The sequence below is a fragment of the Balaenoptera musculus genome, chromosome 10, assembly GCF_009873245.2.
Source record: "Balaenoptera musculus isolate JJ_BM4_2016_0621 chromosome 10, mBalMus1.pri.v3, whole genome shotgun sequence".
NCBI lineage: Eukaryota > Metazoa > Chordata > Mammalia > Artiodactyla > Balaenopteridae > Balaenoptera > Balaenoptera musculus.
Window position 1 is genome coordinate 88,653,279 of NC_045794.1, and position 23,245 is coordinate 88,676,523.

Below are 23,245 nucleotides of genomic sequence, written 5' to 3' on the forward strand. Positions count from 1 at the left end.
ACAGCAGTTGGCAAGGCTTTTTAGTTGCTCTGTCTAGTGAACTGCATCCTGCCTAGTTGGCCTCCTGGGAACACAGTTTTGCCAAGGTATCATTACACCCAGAATTATACATTCAGAAAAACTAAAGGAAAGCTTTTCTTTATTTTGGATTTAACCTTTTCCTGAGGCTCATCCACTTCAGTGCATTTGGAGCCAGTTACCCTCCATTCTCAAGGTCTGGTCCCCATGTCCCTTTAACACTGCCAGTAGGGCCATCTTTGAATACAGACAATCTAAGAATTTCATTTCATTTTTATTTAAAAATATTACAGTTAAGGAATGGAGAGGAGAAATAAGGGAGGATTGAAGCACTGGTTACATGACCAAAGAGACAATAAAATCTTCTTGCCTAAAGTGCCATCCAAAAGAATCTTCCAACAGGATGGCAGGAAACCACACATTTCACCCCATAAAGCTGAGGCCTTTCTGTTTAAAGAAAAATGCCTTTCAGGCAGGAAAAAAAGAAAAACAACTAAACCAAAGACACCACCCTGGGATCAGGTGTGGGCATTCAATTTCAGGGAAGACAACCCAGGCTCTACAGGTGCTATAAAAATCAGTAGTCATTGGTGAAAAAGATGCTGGAGATTCCCTTTTTGTGTGTTTTAGGGGGGCATGTGCTGTTGGAGATGGAGGGGAAGAGGATGAGGTAAGGCAGTGAATACTTGTTGAGCACTTGCCGGTACTTGTGCAGCTTGTTTAATGTTCCCTCAGGAGCCCAGTGTAGCAGTGGTACCACCATATGCGAGCTGTCGCTCGGTTCTTCGACACGGCTCCAGAAGAGGTGGCAGCGTGTTGGCAGAGAAGGACTCTTGTTCCTGCTCTTGACTTTCATCCACTAGATTCTTAAATTTCCCAAATTCCTTGAGTGACCATTCAAGTGGAATTATTTTCTTTTTAAAGAAAGAAAACTCACTGCTTTCTCTCGTATTGTAGTTTGGCTGTGTCTCACGTATCAAAGGCAGTGCACTGAGATCTGGGCAAACCATGACACATGATTGGTTAAGACAACACTGGCTTCTGTAACAGATAAGCCCCAAGTCAACACGGTGAGACAATACATGTCACAATCCAATGTGGACGCCCTTGGTTGGAAAGCTGGTTTCTGGGGGTGGTTCAGGGACCCAGGCTTCTTCCACCTTGTGGCCACACCCTGCCCTAGAGCCTTGGAGTCCTCTGTTCAGCTGATGGATGGGGAAAAGGATTACAGGGAGGACATCCACCTTCTTAACCTTGTCAGCCCAGAAATAAAATGCATCACTTTTGCCCATAGTCTATTGGCAAGAGCTGGTCTCACAGCCCCACCTTGAGGTGAGGGGAGCTGGGAAGTGTGGCCCCTCATGGGCGGCAGCTTATGCTACTAGAGAAGAGGAGCTCTAGTGGATAGCTGTCCCTCTCTGCCACAAGTACTAACAACAGAACTGGTGACAGTCCTGGCGGCAGCTTACGCTACTAGGGAAGAGGAGCTCTAGTGGATAGCTGTCCCTCTCTGCCACAGGTACTAACAACAGAACTGGTGACAGTCCTGGCGGCAGCTTATACTACTAGGGAAGAGGAGCTCTAGTGGATAGCTGTCCCTCTCTGCCACAGGTACTAACAACAGAACTGGTGACAGTCCTGGCGGCAGCTTATACTACTAGGGAAGAGGAGCTCTAGTGGATAGCTGTCCCTCTCTGCCACAGGTACTAACAACAGAACTGGTGACAGTCCTGGCGGCAGCTTATACTACTAGGGAAGAGGAGCTCTAGTGGATAGCTGTCCCTCTCTGCCACAGGTACTAACAACAGAACTGGTGACAGTCCTGGCGGCAGCTTACGCTACTAGGGAAGAGGAGCTCTAGTGGATAGCTGTCCCTCTCTGCCACAGGTACTAACAACAGAACTGGTGACAGTCCTGGCGGCAGCTTATACTACTAGGGAAGAGGAGCTCTAGTGGATAGCTGTCCCTCTCTGCCACAGGTACTAACAACAGAACTGGTGACAGTCCTGGCGGCAGCTTATGCTACTAGGGAAGAGGAGCTCTAGTGGATAGCTGTCCCTCTCTGCCACAAGTACTAACAACAGAACTGGTGACAGTCCTCCCTTATGTTCATATCTAGCTTTATACATCTCAAAACTTGATCATCATCTCACTTCACTGAATTCCATTCATTAATTCCAACAATTGTTGGGCATCTAATGGTGCCGTATGCTGCTCTAGCCCCCAGAAATGGGGTGACAGGACACAGTCTTGAGGGGGAAAAAAAGGCATGCACACCAGCAATTAGGATGCAGAATATATGGTCCAGAAACCTTGTGAGGGCTTGAGTGCTCCTGCGGGAAGAGTGCTAGACTTGGAGCTTAGGCTTGCATTCAAGACGTGGCTCAATTCCTCATCCTAGAAGTGAAGATAAAAATATCATCCCTGCCTATCCAGTTCACAGGATTACTGGAAGGAGTAGATGAGACAATGCCTGGTAAAAGGTCATACAAATGCTTGCTCTCGTCAGATACGTCAACCAGAGAGTTAAGAGAGGTCACACAGTTGGTTAGATCTTTGTCACCTAACACTGCTGGTCCAGTATTCTTTCCACCCCTGGGCAGGGGTATTTGGTGGCTGTTTTTGAGATGGCTGATGGAGATGTTGTTCATTCTACCCAAACACAAAAGAATGAAGGGGGGTATTTTACCTCTGAGGGGCATGGCTTTCTCCTACAGCTGAGAAAAGTCATGGGTAAATAAATGGTGGATGCATCTGGTACACTTTGATGGTATAGTTTGTTTCAGGTCTTCAAGATCTTTAATATCCGTTGAGGTCACAATGTATACTAGTGTCACAATCTTAAATTATCTTGTTTGCTTGTTCATTGTTTGTCTCCTACCACCACCATGGAAGCCCTTGAGGGCAGGGACCTTGTTTGTCTTGCTTACTACTGTATCCAGGTCAACTGTACTCTCAGGCTCTCAGTAAATGTTTCTTGGGTGGGTGAGTGGATGGATGGATGGGTGAGTGGATGGATGGGTGGATGGGTGGATGGGTGGATGGGTGGATGGATGGAAAACCACCACAGACTTATAGCATTGTCAGGCAAGCACAAAGAGTCCAAGTCTGCATGTAGGGAACTTACTGCAAAGCCTTCTCCAAACGACATTGCACAGAGAGCTGTAAAATCAGATAGTCCTGTGTTTGAGTCCCAAATTTACCACTTACTAGCCTGTGACCTTGAGCAAGGTACTTAACCTCTCTGAGCCTCAATTTCTTTTTCTGTAAAATGGAGGTAATAACTATATCTACCTCATAGTAAAATTGTGATGATTACATGGAAATTGTATAGATAAAGTATCTGATTTCAAACTCAGAGCATAATAAGTGGTAGGTATTTTGGTAGTTATTGTTTTGTCAAGTTCCTTTTAACACCGTAACAATTAAGTGCCCATGACTGGAAATCATCAGATATGTTTCCACAAGGTGCCAATATATTAGGAATGAACTAAACATAGGCATGGAAAAGAAATAGGAAACTTACTTAGGTATTCTTAAGGAAATCATCTCCTGATACTTCATTGAACAGAGAGAAAAAGGGCTGGGAGTTCAAGGGACTAAAGTAGATAATCCAGGAAACTTGGTTTAAATAATCATTTGCAGTCATTTACCCCTGATTCGTTCGCCATTTATGCTTGCAAGGAGTAAGGAGAACTTCTCCCTTCTGTCTAATTATGTTTCCATTTGTTAAATGCCTTCGTCATGCCAGGCATCTTATAAGTTATCTTATTTCATCCTACTAATAGGTAGACACCATCTCCATTTTGTAAAGGCTGGTAACTCTCATATTTATATATTTATTTAGTCCGAGCTCCGGATTCAAATGACTTGCTGTCTAACTTACGGTGGTCTAATCAGAGCTCTAATTTTCGCTCCCAGATTTGTTCTTCCCAAGTCTTAGATTGCCACTACCACACACGATTGCTCAAACCACAAACCTCGGTTCTTCTTTTCCCCTCACGCTTCGTGTCTAGTCTATCAGGAGGTCCTGTTGGCTCAGCCTCCTGATATGAACACTGTGTCTGTCCATTTCACCCCTGACTTCCAAGTATCACCCCTTGAGCTTTACACTGTTCTCCCTCCTTTTCTTTTTCTTCTCACTCTGAGGAACTAGTCCACTGGACATTAAATGCTCTTAAATGCAGAGTAGGAAGGGAGGTCAAAACTGGATAATATACCCTCTACAAAGGCTGCCCCAGTACCAGGACTGATCAGGGCTCCCTGTGCCACTTGAACAGACTTGGAAAAGACAGATGGCTGCTAATGAGAGTGACTTTCTACAGATTTGTTTTAATGTACACAGCAGCTAATGTTTTCCAGAATTTCTGCTGGAAATTGACTACTCATAAAAAAAAAAAAAGACTAGGGCTATATGCAAGGAGAGCTTAGAAAGGCAAATGAATTCAGAATCTACCAAATACTAGGAATCAACTGGGCAATGCTTATTTGGAGTTGAAAGGACAGGCAGGGAGGTCCAGGACCTGGCCAGAGGCCAGTGCCCAGGGATGAGATGGGATCCGGGGACAGCAGAGGGTTGTCTGGAGGGTAAGCACCTTGTCTAAGAGATGTGGCCACCTCCAGGCCCAAGGCGGCCAGCAGTCAGACACCAGGTGTCCCAATAAGAACAGGAACCTTGACAGGTGAGCAGAGCCACCATGGGGATCCTAGGTGGGTGACGCTCAGAAACGTAGGCAAGGGTGTCTCAAATGTCTTAGGGCAGTGGACTGATTTCTTGGGCCTCATAGTTGTAGTGCCTCCATGATACAAATAATAATAATAATAATAGTAATAATAATAGCAGCTAACCTTTATTGAGCATTTACTATGTGCCAACCACTGTAATAAGTACTTTTTAGGAATCTTTACCAAAATCTAGTAAATACTACTTTTATTCCCATTTCACAGGTAAAGAAACTGAGGCATAGAGATATTATACCCCTAGTTGGTAGTGGTGACAGGATTAGAACCCTGGAAGGCAGTCTTTACTCAATTGGATTTTTTTTTGTTGGTTTTAATTTTCAATCTCGTTGTAAACTTTGCAATATTTTCACTCTTGTGGAATTAACAGAACTGTGACTTTGAGTTTCATAATTTACAAACCTGACCTCATTTACCACTTTGATCCTGTTTTTGGAAATCACCATTTTTCCTCTAGGAAGTCAGGAGGCATGCTTTTCTCCTCATTCCTCACCCCCCAAGCCTCCCATCCAGTGTTTACCCTGGGAATTCCAGCCTGGCAATGGGGATCAGGGAATTCTGTCCATCCGAGGCTGAGCTCAGGTCACCAAGCTGGGGTCAGAGGTAGCCTGGTCAAAGGAAAGCAAGACCCTACTCCTAAGAGGGGCCTGAAGGACAACTGCAGGTCCCCAGGCTGGGGCAGAAAGCTGGGATGTGGGCAGCAGTCCAAGAAGAGGCATAGGTCTCAGGAATGGGGTAGAAGCCCATGTGAAGAGCCACTAGACTGATTTGTGAAAAGACAAATTCATCCATTCCCTGACTTGCTGTCTGGCTTTGGACAAATAAGTTAATGTCTCTACAAAATGGGAGCAGTGATCCTAAGCTGTAGTATTAACTGAGAGAACCTGTGCTAAGTTCCTGGCATATAGCAACACTCAATAAGTACATAACGCTGACGCCATTAATAATACCACCTCCAAAGTGTTAGACTTGGGTACTAAATGACCTCCTGCCTTGGGTCAGGATTGATTTGGGGAACCAGGGATGTGGGCAGCGCTGTACACCAGGGGTTCAGGAGTGCCCATCTGTGGAGGAAAGAAAGATACTTAGTACAGGAACCAAGTTGAGCTTGTAAGAATTCACAAAACTTCAGTTATTTGTTCCCTAACTTTAAGATGAGTCACTCCTCAATGTTAGCTGAAGTCTAGGTATCTTTAGTGTTATTTTACGTACCAGATAACCATCTTCTACCGTGTCCCTTCACTTCCCTTATCTTGTCCCACCCCCCACCCGCTCTCTCCCTGACCTCCAACTCAGACCCTGGAAGACACAGGGGTCGGGGGCCTGCTCTCCTCGTATTAATAACAATAACTCCATTTTGAGTGCCCGCTAGATTTCTGTCCTGTGCTAGTGGTTGGGCTTGGATGTCCTCGTACCTTACTGTCCAGATGGCACCGTCTAGCATCCCATAATGGCGCTAACCAGCCAAGGCTGCACCAAGGGCTCTTTGAGAAAATGGTCGAATTTGGCCACGAAGAGGCCTTTGCACTTTATCCGTTTTTGGGGCGCACAAGATTGTATCAGGAGACTTCTGTCTGTGACACCTACTCTTCTTCCTCCTAGACATAGTCCGCTTACCAGCAACTCACACAATGTTCCCTTCCTTTCCAGAACACCCTGGGGTCCCCGAGGCACCAACAGGTCCAAAGAATAGTTGTAGTGCTCTGAGCTTTTTAGAAGCAACATCCCACCTTCCCTTTCTTAAACTTTTTACCCAGACCACGGTAAGCATGAAGAGGCAGATGGGTTAACTTGCTACTGCTCTCTCCCAGGGCAGGGTAGACCCCAGGCTGCCAGGCCAAGTGCTTCTCCAGCAGGGGGCATGCACCCAGACGGGCAGGGTGAAGACTTGGGACAGGAGGACCTTCCAGGGCCTCGTAAGCCACCCAGGCTGGGACGGCCTCTGCTGCTGCAAGGGGAGGGGAGAAAAATAGCGCTGTGGACTGGGCTGGCCTTCGCTGAGTCCCAAGGCTCTGCTGGGAGGGCCTTGTGTAACCTCAACGGTTCTTCTCTCTGTGGGTTGATACAGGTTCAAAGTTTCCTTCTGCACTTTTGGCAAGGAATGCCGCCCCACATGCTGCCCGTGCTGGGCTCCTCCACGGTGGTGAACATCGTCGGCGTGTGTGACTCCATCCTCTACAAAGCTATCTCCGGAGTGCTGATGCCCACCGTGCTGCAGGCATTACCTGACAGGTGGGCACGCTTCTTCTCGTATCCCCTCATGGTTGGTCCTCAGCAGGTATTGTTCCTGCTTCTCATTTATTGAATAGAACCATGCACTGTCTGGGGGCCTCCCTTGTAAAGACCATTAATATTGGACTTTAAAATATTACATGTTATTTATATTTTTGAATATAAATAAAATTTAATATTTCCAGTATAAATAAAATTTAATATTTTGAACCTCTTGTATCATTCAGAATTCAAAAAGGATAATATGTTACACAGTGAAAAGTCTCCCTCCTAATCTTCTTCCCCAGATACCCAGGTCCTCTCCCCAGAGCATCAAATACAGTCATTTTCTTAGGGCCCCGTCCGGATCTGCTATGCACACGTAACCAGTGCATGACATATACTTTTTCTTACTCAAATGATGACATACTACATATACTGTCCTGTACCTTGTTTCAAAAAAACACGTCTTGGAGGTTGTGTTGGGCAGCTTCTGTGCCCCTTCCGATGCAGGCTCCGCTGTGTTCCATGCTGCCTCCTGCCCTGTGAGGGGTAGGTGGGGAGGGTGATCTGCATGGCACACCTTACGGGGCTCCCTTTCCCTCTGGCTTCCAGCCCCGATCAGCCAGTGGTGGGGAGGGGGTCAGAAGGGAGATCAAAGGGAGGGAGGAGAGTGAAGTCAGGAGATGGCCTCACTACCTCCCTCCCTATGAGGTCACCCCCGGCTGGCCACGTCCCTCCACTGGGCTCTGCTGCCTTCCAGGCCGCCTCTCTCCCTGCAGGTTGTCCTTTGGTCATGAGGTGGATGAGAGCCTGCTGGCCCTAACCCCCGGTTGCAGCGGTCACCTTTATGGGTTCTCCTGTGCCTATCCACGCCTTTACGACTTGTCCCTTATAAATACACTCTACAGTTTTGAGTGTCATCTGTTTCCTGTTGGGACTGCTACAGAGAGCATTTTACATCAGTCTATAAAGAGGTTTTTTTTTTTCTTTTTCACACCTGCATATTGTTCCTCTGTATTGAGTTTAATTAGTTGACTTGATGTTTCCAATCTTGTCCTATTACAATGCTGTGATGAATGATGTTTTTAGTACATTCTTTTACGTGGTGCAGTTTGTTAGTTTCCTAGGGCTGCAATAACCAAGTACCACAAACTGGGTGGCTGAAAACAACAAACGTATTTCCTCACAGTTCTGGAGGCCACAGGTCTAAAATCAAGGTGTTGTCAGGGTTGGTTCTTTGCAGAGACTTTGAGGGAGGATCTGATCTATGCCTCTCTCATAGCTTCTGATGGGTGCCATCTATCCTTGGCGTTCCTTGGCTTGTAGCTGCATCACTCCAGTCTCTGCCTCCCATCTTCACATTGATTCCCACTCTGTGTCTTGCCGTCTCCCGTAAGGACACTTGTCATTGGATTTAAGGCCCACCCAGTTAATCCAAGGTTTCGTCTCAAGATCCTTAATTTAATCACATCTGCAAAGGCCCTTTTATCAAATAAGGTCAGCTTCACGGGTTCCAGGTGGGCATATTATGGGGGGGAACAACCCTTCATCCTACTACACAGAGTATATGTGCAGGATAAATTCCTAAAGGGCTGAATTGCTGGTTCAAAGGGTCTGTGACTTAAACTTGTCTCAGTGAAGTTTTAATTTACATTTATCTTATTATGAATGGAGTTGAATATTTATTTTTTTATACAGCAGTTTCTTATTAGTTATCCATTTTATACATATTAGTGTATATATGTCAATCCCAATCTCCCAATTCATCACACCACCACCACCACCACCGCTTTCCCCCGTTGGTGTCTGTACGTTTCTTCTCTGCATCTGTGTCTCAAATTCTGCCCTGCAGACCAGTTCATCTGTACCATTTTTCTAGGTTCCGCATATATGCGTTAATATACGATACTTGTTTTTCTCTTTCTGACTTCCTTCACTCTGTATGACAGACTCTAGGTCCATCCACGTCTCTACAAATGACCCAATTTCGTTCCTTTTTATGGCTGAGTAATATTCCATTGTGTATATGTACCACAACTTCTTTATCCATTCATCTGTCGATGGGCATTTAGGATGCTTCCATGACCTGGCTATTGTAAATAGTGCTGCAATGAACATTGGGGTACATGTGTCTTTTTGAATTATGGTTTTCTCTGGGTATATGCCCAGTAGTGGGATTGCTGGGTCATATGGTAATTCTCTTTTTAGTTTTTGAAGGAACCTCCATACTGTTCTCCATAGTGGCTGTATCAGTTTACATTCCCACCAACAGTGCAAGAGGGTTCCCTTTTCTCCACACCCTCTCCAGCATTTGTTGTTTGTAGATTTCCTGAGGATGCCCATTCTGACTGGTGTGAGGTGATACCTCATTGTGGTTTTCATTTGCATTTCTCTAATAATTAGTGTTGTTGAGCAGCTTTTCATGTGCTTCTTGGCCATCTGTATGTCTTCTTTGGAGAAATGTCTGTTTAGGGCTTCTGCCCATTTTTGGATTGGGTTGTTTGTTTTTTTCATGTTGAGCTGCATGAGCTGTTTATATATTTTGGAGATTAATCCTTTGTCCATTGATGCGTTTGCAAATATTTTCTCCCATTATGAGGGTTGTTTTTTTGTCTTGTTTGTAGTTTCCTTTGCTGTGCAAAAACTTTTAAGTTTCATTAGGTCCCATTTGTTTATTTTTGTTTTCATTTCCATTACTCTAGGAGGTGGATTAAAAAAGATCTTGCTGTGATTTATGTCAAAGAGTGTTCTTCCTATGTTTTCCTCTCAGAGTTTTACAGTGTCCAGTCTTACATTTAGTCTCTAATCCATTTTGAGTTTATTTTTGTATATGGTGTTAGGGAGTGTTCTAATTTCATTCTTTTACATGTAGCTGTCCAGTTCTCCCAGCACCACTTATTGAAGAGACTCTCTTTTCTCCATTGTATATCCTTGCCACCTTTGTCATAGATTAGTTGACCATAGGTGCGTGGGTTTATCTCTGGGCTTTCTATCCTGTTGCATTGATCTATATTTCTGTTTTTTTTTTGTCAGTACCATACTGTCTTGATTACTGTAGCTTTGTAGTATAGTCTGAAGTCCAGGAGCCTGATTCCTCCAGCTCCGTTTTCTTCCTTCAAGACCGCTTTGGCTATTTGGGGTCTTTTGTGTCTCCATACAAATTTTAAGATTTTTTTCTTCTAGTTCTGTAAAAAATGCCATTGGTAATTTGATAGGGATTGCATTGAATCTGTAGATTGCTTTGGGTAGTATAGTCATTTTCACAGTATAGATTCCTCCAATCCAAGAACATGCTATATCTCTCCATCTGTTGATATCATCTTTAATTTCTTTCATCACTGTCTTATAGTTTTCTGCATACAGGTCTTTTGTCTCCCTAGGTAGGTTTATTCCTAGGTATTTTATTCTTTTTGTTGCAGTGGTAAATGGGAGTGTTTCCTTAATTTCTCTTTCAGATTTTTCATCATTAGTGTATAGGAATGCAAGAGGTTTCTGTGCATTAATTTTGTATCCTGCAACTTTACCAAATTCATGGATTAGCTCTAGTAGTTTTCTGGTGGCATCTTTAGGATTCTCTATGTATAGTGTCATGTCATCTGCAAGCGGTGACAGTTTTACTTCTTCTTTTCCAATTTGTATTCCTTTTATTTCTTTTTCTTCTCTGATTGCCGTGGCTAGTACTTCCAAAACTATGTTGAACAATAGTGGTGAGAGTGGACATCCTTGTCCTGTTACTGATCTTAGAGGAAATGCTTCCAGTTTTTCACCATTGAGAGTGACATTTGCTGTGGGTTTGTCATATATGGCCTTTATTATGTTGAGGTAGGTTCCCTCTATGCCCACTTTCTAGAGAGTTTGTATCATAAATGGGTGTTGAATTTTGTCAAAAGCTTTGTCTGCATCTATTGAGATGATCATATGGTTTTTATTCTTCAATTTGTTAATGTGGTATATCACATTGATTGTTTTGCCTATATTGAAGAATCCTTGCATCCCTGGGATAAATCCCACTTGATCATGGTGTATGATCCTTTTAATGTGCTGTTGGATCCTGTTTGCTAGTATTTTGTTGAGGATTTCTGCATCTATATTCATCAGTGATATTGGTCTGTAATTTTCTTTTTTTGTAGTATCTTTGTCTGGTGTTGGTATCAGGGTGATGGTGGCCTCATAGAATGAGTTTGGGAGTGTTCCTTCCTCTGCAGTTTTTGGAAGAGTTTGAGAAGGATAGGTGTTAGCTATTCTCTACATGTTTGATAGAATTCACCTGCGAAGCCCTCTGGTCCTGGACTTTTGCTTTTTGGAAGATTTTTTTTTTTTTTTTTTTTTTTTTAAATTTATTTATTATTTATGGCTGTGTTGGGTCTTCGTTTCTGTGCGAGGGCTTTCTCCAGCTGTGGCAAGCGGGGGCCACTCTTCATCACAGTGCGCGGGCCTCTCACTATCGCGGCCTCTCCCGTTGCGGAGCACAGGCTCCAGACGCGCAGGCTCAGTAGTTTTGGAAGATTTTTAATCCCAGTTTCAATTTCATTACTTGTGATTTGGTCTGTTCATATTTCCTATTTCTTTCTGGTTCAGTCTTGGAAGGTTATACCTTTCTAAGAATTTGTCCATTTCTTCCAGGTTGTCCATTTTACTGGCATAGAGTTGCTTGTAGTAATCTCTGAGGATGCTTTGTATTTCTGTGGTGTCTGTTGTAACTTCTCCTTTTTCATTTCTAGTTTTATTGATTTGTGTCCTCTCCCTCTTTTTCTTGATGAGTCTGGCTAATGGTTTATCAATTTTGTTTATCTTCTCAAAGAACCAGCTTTTACTTCTATTGATCTTTGCTATTGTTTTCTTTGTTTCTATTTCATTTATTTCTGCTCTGATCTTTATGATTTCTTTCCTTCTAGTAACTTTGGGGTTTGTTTTTTCTTCTTTCTCTAGTTCTTTTACGTGTAAGGTTAGATTGTTTATTTGAGATGTTTGTTGTTTCTTGAGGTAGGATTGTATTGCTATAAAATTCCCTCTTAGAACTGCTTTTGCTGCATCCCATAGGTTTTGGATTGTCGTGTTTTCATTGTCATTTGTCTCTAGATATTTTTTGATTTCCTCTTTGATTTCTTCAGTGATCTCTTGGTTATTTAGTAACGTATTGTTTAGCCTCCATGTGTTTGTGTTTTTTGTTTTTTTTCCCTGTAATGGATTTCTAATCTCATAGCGTTGTGGTTAGAAGAGATGCTTGATATGATTTCAGTTTTCTTAAGTTTACTGAGGCTTGATTTGTGACCCAGGATGTGATCAATCCTGGAGAATGTTCTGTGTGCACTTGAGAAGAAAGTGTAGTGTGCTGTTTTTGGATGGAATGTCCTATAAATATCAATTAAATCTACCTGGTCTATTGTGTCATTTAAAGCTTGTGTTTCCTTATTAATTTTCTGTTTGGATGATCTGTCCATTGGTGTAAGGGAGGTGTTAAAGTCCCCCACTATTATTGTGTTACTGTCAATTTCCTCGTTTACAGCTGTTAGCAGTTGCCTTAAGTATTGAGGTGCTCCTATGTTGGGTGCATATATATTTATAATTGTTACATCTTCTTCTTGGATTGATCCCTTGATCATTATGTAGTGTCCTTCCTTGTCTCTTGTAACATTCCTTATTTTAAAGTCTATTTTATCTGATAGGAGTATTGCTACTCCAGCTTTCTTTTGATTACCATTTGCATGGAATATCTTTTTCCATCCATTCACTTTCAGTCTGTACGTGTCCCTAGGTCTGAAGTGGGTCTCTTGTAGACAGCATATATATGGGTCTTTTTTTTGTATCCCTTCAGGCAGTCTATGTCTTTTGGTTGGAGCATTTAATCCATTGACGTTTAAGGTAATTATAGATATGTATGCTCCTATGACCATTTTCTTAATTATAATGGGTTTGTTTTTGTAGGTCCTTTTCTTCTCTTGTGTATCCCACTTAGAGAAGTTCCTTTAGCATTTGTTGTAGAGCTGGTTTGGTGGTGCTGAATTTTCTTAGATTTTGCTTGTCTGTAAAGCTTTTGATTTCTCCATCGAAGCTGAATGAGATCCTTGCTGGGTAGAGTAATCTTGTAGGTTCTTCCCTTTCATCACTTTAAGTATCACTTTAAGTATATCATTCCACTCTCTTCTGGCTTGTAGAGTTTCTGCTGAGAAATCAGCTGTTAACCTTTTGGGAGTTCCCTTGTATGTTATTTGTCATTTTTCCCTTGCTGCTTTCAATAATTTTTCTTTGTCTTTAATTTTTGCCAATTTGATTACTGTGTGTCTCGGCGTGTTTCTCCTTGGGTTTATCCTGTATGGGACTCGCTGCGCTTCCTGGACTTGGGTGGCTATTTCCTTTCCCATGTTAGGGAAGTTTTCGACTATAATCTCTTCAAATATTTTCTTGGGTCCTTTCTCTCTCTCTTTTCCTTCTGGGACCCCTATACTGCGAATGTTGTTGCGTTTAATGTTGTCCCAGCGGTCTCTTAAGCTGTCTTCATTTCTTTTCATTTTTTTTTCTTTATTCAGTTCTGCAGCAGTGAATTCCACCATTCTGTCTTCCAGGTCACTTATACGTTCTTCTTCCTCAGTTATTGTGCTATTGATTCCTTCTAGTGTAGTTTTCATTTCAATTATTGGATTGTTCATCTCTGTTTGTTTGTTCTTTAATTTTTCTAGGTCTTTGTTAAACATTTTTTGCATCTTCTCGATTTTTGCCTCCGTTGTTTTTCCGAGGTCCTGGATCATCTTCAGTATCATTATTCTGAATTCTTTTTCTGGAAGGTTTCCTATCTCCACTTCATTTAGTTGTTTTTCTGGGGTTTTATCTTGTTCCTTCATCTGGTCCATAGCCCTCTGCCTTTTCATCTTGTCTTTCCGTGAATGTGGTTTTTGTTCCACAGGCTGCAAGATTGTAGTTCTTCTTGCTTCTGCTGTCTGCCCTCTGGTGGATGAGACTATCTCATTGATTTTTTTTTTTTTAAAGGTAATTCTTTTTTTTTTTTTTTAAACTTTGGGTTTATTTATTTATTTATGGCTGTGTTGGGTCTTCGTTTCTGTGCAAGGGCTTTCTCTAGTTGCAGCAAGTGGGGGCCACTCTTCATCGCAGTGTGTGGGCCTCTCATTATCGTGGCCTCTCTTGTTGCAGAGCACAGGCTCCAGGCGCGCAGGCTCAGTAATTGTGGCTCACAGGCCTAGTTGCTCCGCGGCATGTGGGATCTTCCCAGACCAGGGCTTGAACCCATGTCCCCTGCACTGGCAGGCAGATTCTCAACCACTGCGCCACCAGGGAAGCCCTATCTCATTGATTTTTAAGAGCTCTTTATTTTTTAGGACTATTAACCATTTATCTGTAATAAGAGTTGCAAATATTTTCTCATTTTGTTCTTTTGTTTTTGCCATACAGAGAATATATTTGTGTAGTTGAATTTATCAGTGTTTGTTTTTATGGCTTCTGGATTTTGTATCATTGTTTTAGAAGTCTTTCCCACTCCAATTACAAATAATTTTCCCATGGGTTATCCTACAAACTTTATGCTTTGATTTTGTACTTTTGAACTTTTATCCAATTTGGAATTCATCCTTGTGTAAGATGTAAAGTATGGCTTCATTTTTTCCCGAACAGCTCTCCTTATGCCGATACATATGTTAATTATTCCATTTTTTCTTCACAGATTTGAGGTGCCTCCTATTTAGTGTAGTAAATGTTATATGTATTGGTGCTATTTCTAGACTTGCTAGCCTATACCATAGATATTTCTATATATTCACGTTCCAGGGTCACGCTGTCTTTAAGTTTTACGCTTTTAAACATATTTTAATATTTGATAGGCTAGCTCCTCATACTTACTTCTGTTTGTAGAATTTTCCTGTTATTGTCTCTTATTTTTCCATATGAACTACCTTAGCATCAATTTGTCTATTTAAGTATTTATATACATATAAAAATTTATATATAAATATATGTATGTTCATTGGGATTATATTACACTTATAGATTAATTTAGGGGAGAATTATATCTTTATGGTATTGAGAATTCCTAGAAAAGAACACTGTTTGCCTTGTCTGATCTTAAATTTTGTGGCCTTCAGGAATGTTGTAAATATTTTTTCATATAAATCATATATATTTTTAAAATTAAATTCTTTCTTACTTTTTTTTTGTTGCTATTGTAAATGCAGTCTTTTCCTCCATATCTCTTGACTGGTGGTTGTTTATATATATGAAAGCTATTGGTTTCTGTGTGTTATATTTGGACCTGACTGTTTTAAATTTAACTATCTTAATGTTGTATTCCTTTTGGGGGGCTTCTGTTAAATTTTCCAGGTTTAGAATTATATTATCTAAAAATGTCTTTTTAATTTATTTCTCTTATCTAATTATGTTGGCTTATTCCTCAAGAACATGTTAAAAGCTCTTGAGTTTAATGAGAATGCATCTAGTGTTTCTTGGTTAAACATGATGCTGGCTTTGGGTTAAGAATGAGATATTCTGTCATGCTAAGGAATATCTGTATTTTCTTAATTCATTAAACTTTTGATGAAGAATGGTTGTTGCATATTATCCAATGCTTTCCATCATCTGTAGAAGTGATCATATTATCCATATCCTAATATTGAACCATTCTTGAATTCCTAGAATACACCCCACTTACTCATAGTATATTATTTTCTTTAATGTGTTGCAGGATTTTATTTTCTATTTTATTTAGGATTTCTGCATCAAGAGTTGGAAGTGAGATTGGTTTGCACTTTTCTTTTTTGTTGAATATTTGTCAGTTGTTGGTATCAACATTATTTTTGCTTCATAAAAGGAATCTGGAAGGTTCCCTCTGCCCCTACTTTTTTTCCTAAGGTCTGAAACAGTTTACATAGCATTGAAATTATTTGCTCTTGAAGATTACACAGAATTAATTTCTCTTTGAAGGCATCTGGGCCTAGTGTTTTGCGGGAGTAAATCTTTGAAATTTTTCTTCTTTTTTTCCTATAGTAATTGGTCAGTTTAGGTTTTCTATCTTCTCTGAGGTAAGTTTTGGTAAATTATATTTTCCTAGAAAATTATCAGTTTCTTCCAGATCTTTAAATTTACTTGCTTAGGGTTGAACAAAGGGAGTTTGTAGATTCATTGAGTTTCCTTTGTGTCTGTGATTATTTCTGTTTTACTGCATTTTTGTTTGTGTAGTTGTGCTTTCTGCCATTTCTTTGTGAATAGGTTACCTAATTTATTTAATTTTTTTCAAGGAAAAAGCTCTTGGATGTATTTATTGGTATTATTATTATTTCTTTTTTTCTAACATATTAATTTCTACGTTTATTTTATTTATTTATTTATTTTTAAATAAATTTATTTATTTTATTTATTTATTTTTGGCTGCATGGGATCTTTGTTGCTGTGTGCAGGCTTTCTCTAGTTGCAGTGAGCGTGGGCTACTATTCATTGCAGTGTGCAGGCTTCTCATTGTGGTGGCTTCTCTTGTTGTGGAGCATGGGCTCCAGGCATCGGGCCTCAGTAGTTGTGGCATGCAGGCTCAGTAGTTGTGGCTCATGGGCTCTGGAGTGCAGACTCAGTAGTTATGGGCACGGGCTTAGTTGCTCCGTGGCATGTAGGATCTTCCCAGACCAGGGATCAAACCCGTATCCCCTGAAGTGGCAGGCGGATTCCTAACCACTGCGCCACCAGGGAAGTCTGGCAGGCGGATTCTTAACCACAGTGTCCCCAGGGAAGTCCCTATGTACTTTCTTTTACTTTTGGTTAGTAACATAATTATTTCAGGCTTGGCTTTTTTCCTTTGAGCACTATTTTAGCTTTATCTCATAGGTTTTTATATGTAATATTTTAATACTGTTATTTTCTAGATATTTTGTGACATTGACTTGGAGTTCCTTCTTGTCCTAAGAATTTAAATAGCGCATTTAAAAATATCCAGTTGTTTGGAGCTATTATTTTCTGGTTATGTTATTCATTTTAACTTTACTGCTTTGTGATTAGGCTGTTTTCTGAACTATTTCTTCTTTTGAGACTATGCTTAGATTTTGTTGTCTAATATATGGTCAGTTTTGTTACACTTGAAGAAGCACTCTGTATCTTCGTACAGACTTTGACATATATGTATTTGGACCAAATTTATTGTTATTTAGTTCTTATGTTGTCTTAGTGTTTGTCCATTTAGACTGTTATGGACTGAGAAAGGTTAGTAAGTTGAAGATTGATTTCTAATGTGTGCCAACCTATTTCACCTTGTATTTCCTATTATTTTGTTTTTAAATGTTAGTGCTTTGATATTTCTAACTGCTTCATCTTCAGTGTGAGTTGTAATGCCTTCCTTATGAATTACAATATCTTCATTGTAAATTGCACTCTTAGCATTATAAAGTCTCATTTAATTTTTTTTGGCCCAGAATTTAATTTGTCTGATATTGAAATCATGACCTCTATTTTCTTTTTGTTTTCATCGGAGGGAATACATTTGCCCACCCTTTTATTTTTAACCTTTATAACTCACTTGTATACAGAACCATTAGAATTTGTTTTATTATCCAATCTGATATTTTTCTCTTACAAGGTAAGTCCAGCCCATATACATTTATTGATACAACGGATACTTTTGTTCTTAGTTCTATCAGTTTATTTTCTATTATTATTTATATTTTATAGCTTTTAATTTAATTTTTTAAATTCAGGTTTATTGAAGTATACCTTGTATTCATTAACATTCATCATTTTTAGTGTATACAACAAAATATAAAATAGTTTCATCACTTCAAAAACTTCCCCTATTTTGTCAATGCCTCTCCCCACTGGCAGCCCCTGGCAATCACTCATTTGTTTTCTGTGCTTATACTTTAACCTTTTCCAAAATCTGATATAAATGGAATCACATGGTAAGTAGCCTTTTGAGTTTGACTTACTTCACTTAGCATAATCCATGTTGTTGTGTGTAACAGTAATTTGTTCTTTTTTTAAATTGAAGTATAGTTGATTTACAATGTTGTGTTAATTTCTGCTGTACTGCAAAGTGACTCAGTTATACACATATGTACATTCTTTTTTTATATTCTTTTCCATTATGGTTTATCCCAGGATACTGAGTATAGTTCCCTGTGCTATACAGTAGGACCTTGTTGTTTATCCATTCTATATGTAATAGTTTGCATCTACTAAGTCCAAACTTCAGTCCATCCCTCTCCTACTCCCCCTCTCCCTTGGCAACCTCTATGCCTGTGAATCTGTTTCTGTTTTGTAGGTAGGTTCATTTGTGCCATATTTTGGATTCCACATATATGTGATATCATATGGCATTTGTCTTTGTCTGGCTTAATTCACTTAGTATGATAATCTCTAGTTGCATCCGTCTTGCTGCAAATGGCATTATTTTATTCTTTTTTATGGCTGAGTAGTATTCCATTGTGTATATGTACCACATCTTCTTTATCCATTCATCTGTCAGTGGACATGTAGGTTGTTTCCATGTCTTGGCTATTGTAAATAGTGCTGCTATGAACATAGGGGTGCGTATATCTTTGCGAATTATAGTTTTGTATGAATATATGCCCAGGAGTGGGATTGCTGGATCATACGGTAATTTTATTTTTAGTTTTCTGAGGAACCTCCATACTGTTTTCCGTAGTGGCTGCACCAATTTACATTCTCACCAACAGTGTAGGAGGGTTCCCTTTCCTCCACACCTTCTCCAGCATTTGTTATCTGTAGGCTTTTTAATGATGGCCATTCTGACTGGTGTGAGGTAGTACCTCACTGTAGTTTTGATTTGCATTTCTCTAATAATTAGCAATGTTGAGCATCTTTTCATGTGCCTATTTGGCCATCTGTATGTCTTCTTTGGAGAAATGTCTATTTAGGTCTTCTGCCCATTTTTTGATTGGGTTGTTTGTTTTTTTGTTGTTGTTGAGCTGTTTGTATATTTTGGAAATCAAGCCCTTGTTGTTTGCATCATTTGCAAATATTTTCTCCCATTCCGTAGGTTGTCTTTTCATTTTCTTTATGGTTTCCTTTGTAGTGTGAAAGCTTTTAAGTTTAATTGGGTCCCATTTATTTATTTTTGCTTTTGTTTCCATTACTCTAGGAGACGGATCAAAAAAAAATTTTTTGCCATTTATGTCACAGAATGTTCGGCCTATGTTTTCCTCTATTAGTTTTATAGTATCTATCTTATATTTAGGTCTTTAATCCATTTTTAGTTTATTTTTGTATATGGTGTTAGAGAATGTTCTAATTTCATTACATGTAGCTATCCAGTTTTCAAGCACCACTTATTGAAGAGACCATCTTTTCTCCAATGTATAGTCTTGCCTCCTTTGTTGTAGATTAATTGATCATAAGTGCATAGTTTTATTTCTGGGCTTTGTATCCTGTTCTGTTGAACTATGTGTCTGTTTTTGCGCCAGTACCATACTGTTTTGATTACTGTAGCTTTGTAGTATAGTCTTAAATCTGAAAGGGTTACACCTCCAGCTTTTTTCTTTTTTCTTTTTTTTATACTTTGGCAATTCTGGATCTTTTTCAGTTCCATATAAATTTTAGGATTATTTTGTCTAGTTCTGTGAAAAATGTCATGGGTATTTTGATAGGAATTGCATTGAATCTGTAGATTACCTTGGCTAGTATGGTCATGTTAACATTATTGATTCTTCCAGTCCAAGAACACAGTAAATCTTTCCATCTGTTTGTGTCATCTTCAGTTTCTTTCATCAGCATCTTATAGTTTTTGGAGTACAGGTTTTTTGCCTCCTTAGGTAGGTTTATTCCTAGGTATTTTATTCTTTTTGTTGTGATGGTAAATGGGGTTGTTTTCTTTATTTCTATTCATGCTATTTTGTTGTTAGTGTATAGGAATGCAAGAGACTTCTGTGCATTAATTTTGTATCCTGCAACTTTACCAAATTCATTGATGACCTTTAGGAGTTTTCTGGTGGTGTCTTTAGGATTTTCTATGTATAGTATCATGTCATCTGCAAAATGACAGTTTTACTCTTCCTTTTCAATTTGGATTCCTTTTATTTCTTTTCCTTGTCTGATTGCTGTGGCTAGGACTTACAAAACTGTGTTGAATAGAAGCGGCAAGAGTGGGCATCCTTGTCTTGTTCCTGATCTTAGAGGAAATGCTTTCAGCTTTTCACCATTGAGTATGATGTTAGCTGTGGGTTTGTCATATATGACCTTTATTATGTTGAGGTATGTTCCCTCTATGCCCACTTTCTGGAGAGTTTTTATCATAAATGGATGTTGCAGAATTCTGTATGTATTCTGGATACAAGTTCTTTTCCAGAGTTGTGTTTTGAAACTATTTTCTCTCAATCTTTGCTTGGCTTTTCATGTTTTACACAATTATCACTTGAGGAGCAGAATTTTCAACTTTTGGTGAAGTCCAATTTATCAATATTTTATATTGTGGATTTTGCTTTTGGTGTTATATCTAATAATCATTTGCCAAGAAAGGTCACAGTGTTTTCCTAGATTATGTTCTAGATGTTTTAGGTTTTACAATTTTTACATTTTATAATTTTTTAGACTTTACGTTGGTTCATTTTGAGTTTTCCATATGGTGTAAGGTGTAGGGATAAAGGTTCATTTCTGCTTTTTGCAGATGGAAATCCAAATATCCTAGCACCATTTGTTAAAAAGACTTAACCTTTATTTATTGAATTACATTGAAGTTTTGTGGGAACTTACTTGGCCGTGTGTGTGTGTGTGTGTGTGTATTTCTGGACTCTCAATTCTGTTCCATTTCTTTATATGTCCTCCTTTCACCAATATCACACTGTTCTGATGACTGTGGCTTTGTAATAAGTCTTAAAGTCAGTTAGTACGGGTGCTCCAACTTTGTTCTTCTTTTTCAAAACTGTTCCTTTGCTTCTGCATAGTAAGTTCGTAGAATCTGCAAAAAGTTCTGTGAAATTTTGTTTAGGATTATATTGAATCTATAGATAAATTTTGAAAGAATTGACATCCTAACTATATTGTGTCTTCCAATCCATGAATGTGGTATATCTCTCCATCTATTTAGGTCCTCTTTAATATTCTTCATTGCTGTTTCGTAGTTTTGGAGTTTTTAGCAAATAGATCTTGTACATATTTTGCTAGGTTTATATCTAATTATTTTGTGGGTTTTGGTGCTATTGTAAATGCTACTATTTTTTAAGTTCAGTTTCCAATTGTTCATTGATAATTGAATAAAAATGATTGATTTTTGTTTGTTGATCTTGTATGAGATCCTATTAAACTCACTGATTAGTTCTAATAGCTTTTTTGTAAATTCTTTGGGATTTTCTATGAGTATAATCATGTAATCTAGGAATAAAGGCACTTTTATGTCTTGATTTGCAATCTGTATACTCTTTTCTCCCCCTGTCTTATTGCACCTCTCAAATGATGTCCCCGTTTAAGTAGGGGTGGCATTTTTTGCATTTTCCCTCATCTTAAGGAAAAGCATTCAGTATTCAATATAAAAATGATGCTAGCCATAGGTTTTTTTTATGGATGCACTTTATCAGGTTGGAGAAATTCCTTTCCATTTCTAGTTTTTTGAGAATTTGTATCATGAAAAGATTTTGAATTTTGTTAAAAGCTTTTTTGTACCAAGATCATCATATGGTTTTTTTCTTTAGTTTGTTAATAAGGTGGGTTACATTGTTTGACTTTCAAATATTGAACCAGGCTTTCATCCCCAGGGTAAACTCACTTGGTCATGATAGTTTCATACATATGTATAATTGCTACATCTGAATTGTTAATATTTTGTTGAGGATTTACATTCATGAGAGTTATTGATCTTTAGTTTTATTTTCTTTTAATGTCTTCTGGTTTAGGTATCAGGGTAATCCTGGCCTCATAAAATGAGTCCCTCTCTTCCTTTTTCTGTAAGAGTTTGTGTAGAATTTTATCTAAAATTTTAAATCCATGAGCTTAAACGTGTTCATAGTATTTCCTTATTATCCTTTGAACATCTGTAGGATCTGTAGTGATGTCCCTTTTTTCATTCCTGATGTGGGTAGTTTATATCTTCTTTTCTTTTTTTTGGTCAGTGTCCCAAGAAGTTTATCAATGTTATTAATCTTCTCCAAAAACCATCTTTTAGTCTCTGATTTCTTTGGTTTCTTACTGTTTTCCTGTTTTCAATATTATCAATATATGCTTTTATCCTTTGTTCTTGCTTTGAGTTTAATATACTCTTCTTTTTTTATTTTCTTTAAGTGGAAGCTTAGGTCATTGATTATAAATCTTTCTACTTTCCTAATAAAGCATTTAATGCTATAAATTTTCCTCTAATCACTGCTTAGCTGCATCCCACAAATTTTGATGTTATGTTTTCATTTTAATTCAATTAAAATATTTTCCCTTGTGACTTTCTTTTTGACTCATGTGTTATTTAGAAGTGAGTTGTTTAATTTCCAAATACTTCAGGATTTTCAAGATATCTTTCTGTTATTTCTAGTTTAATTTTCTTATAGTCAGGTTACATATGTTGTATTGTATCAGTTCTTTCACATTTTTTTGAGACTTGTCTGATGGCCCAGAATATGTTGGTGAATATGTTGGTGAATATTCCATGTGTACTTGAAAAGACGGTATATTCTGCTGTCATATGGTGGAATGTTCTATAAATGTCAATTAGGTCAAGTTTATTGTTAGCATTTTTTACGTTTTCTATGCCCTTATTGATTTTCTGTCCATTTGTTCTATTGTTTACCAAGAGAGGAGTATAGATGTCTCTAACTATAATTTTGGATTTGTCTATTTCTTTTTTTACTTCTGTTTGTTTTTGCTTCGTGTATTTTGAAGCTCTATTAAGTACATACACATTAGGATTGTTGTGATTTCTTGATGAATTGCCTGCTTTTCATAATGTAATGTCTTTCTTTATCATTGGTAATATTTCTTGTTCAGAAGTTTACTTTGATAGTAAGATAGCTACTCCAGCAGCTTTTTTTTTTATTAGTGTTTGCATGGTATATCTTTTTTCCACTCTGTTACTCTATGTCTTCATATTTAAAGTAGATTTCATATACTCAACATATAATGAGGTCTTGCTTTTTTATCCAATATTACAGTTTCTAATTTTTAGTTGCTATGTCTAGACCTTTATATTTAAAGTAATTAATTTACATGGTTGGATTAAAATCTTCTATCTTGCTAGTTGTTTTCTATTAGTTCCTTCAGCTTTTGTTTCTTTTTTTCCTCCTTTTGTGCCCGGTTTATAGGAAGCACACAGGATAAATGAACAGTTAAGTGTCACTACAAGGAAGAAATCAACCAA

At 38.8% G+C, this 23,245-nt stretch overlaps 1 protein-coding gene across 2 annotated transcripts in view; it reads left to right on the forward strand.

Annotated features, from left to right (window-relative positions):
* RFX4 (regulatory factor X4) overlaps window positions 1-23,245 on the forward strand; it is a 165,852-nt gene that overhangs the window by 93,444 nt on the left and 49,163 nt on the right. For both annotated transcript variants that reach the window (XM_036865920.1, XM_036865921.1), the window contains exon 8: window positions 6,827-6,990. In XM_036865920.1, coding sequence (XP_036721815.1) covers window positions 6,827-6,990 — 164 coding nt within the window. The remainder of the gene's footprint in view (window positions 1-6,826; window positions 6,991-23,245) is intronic.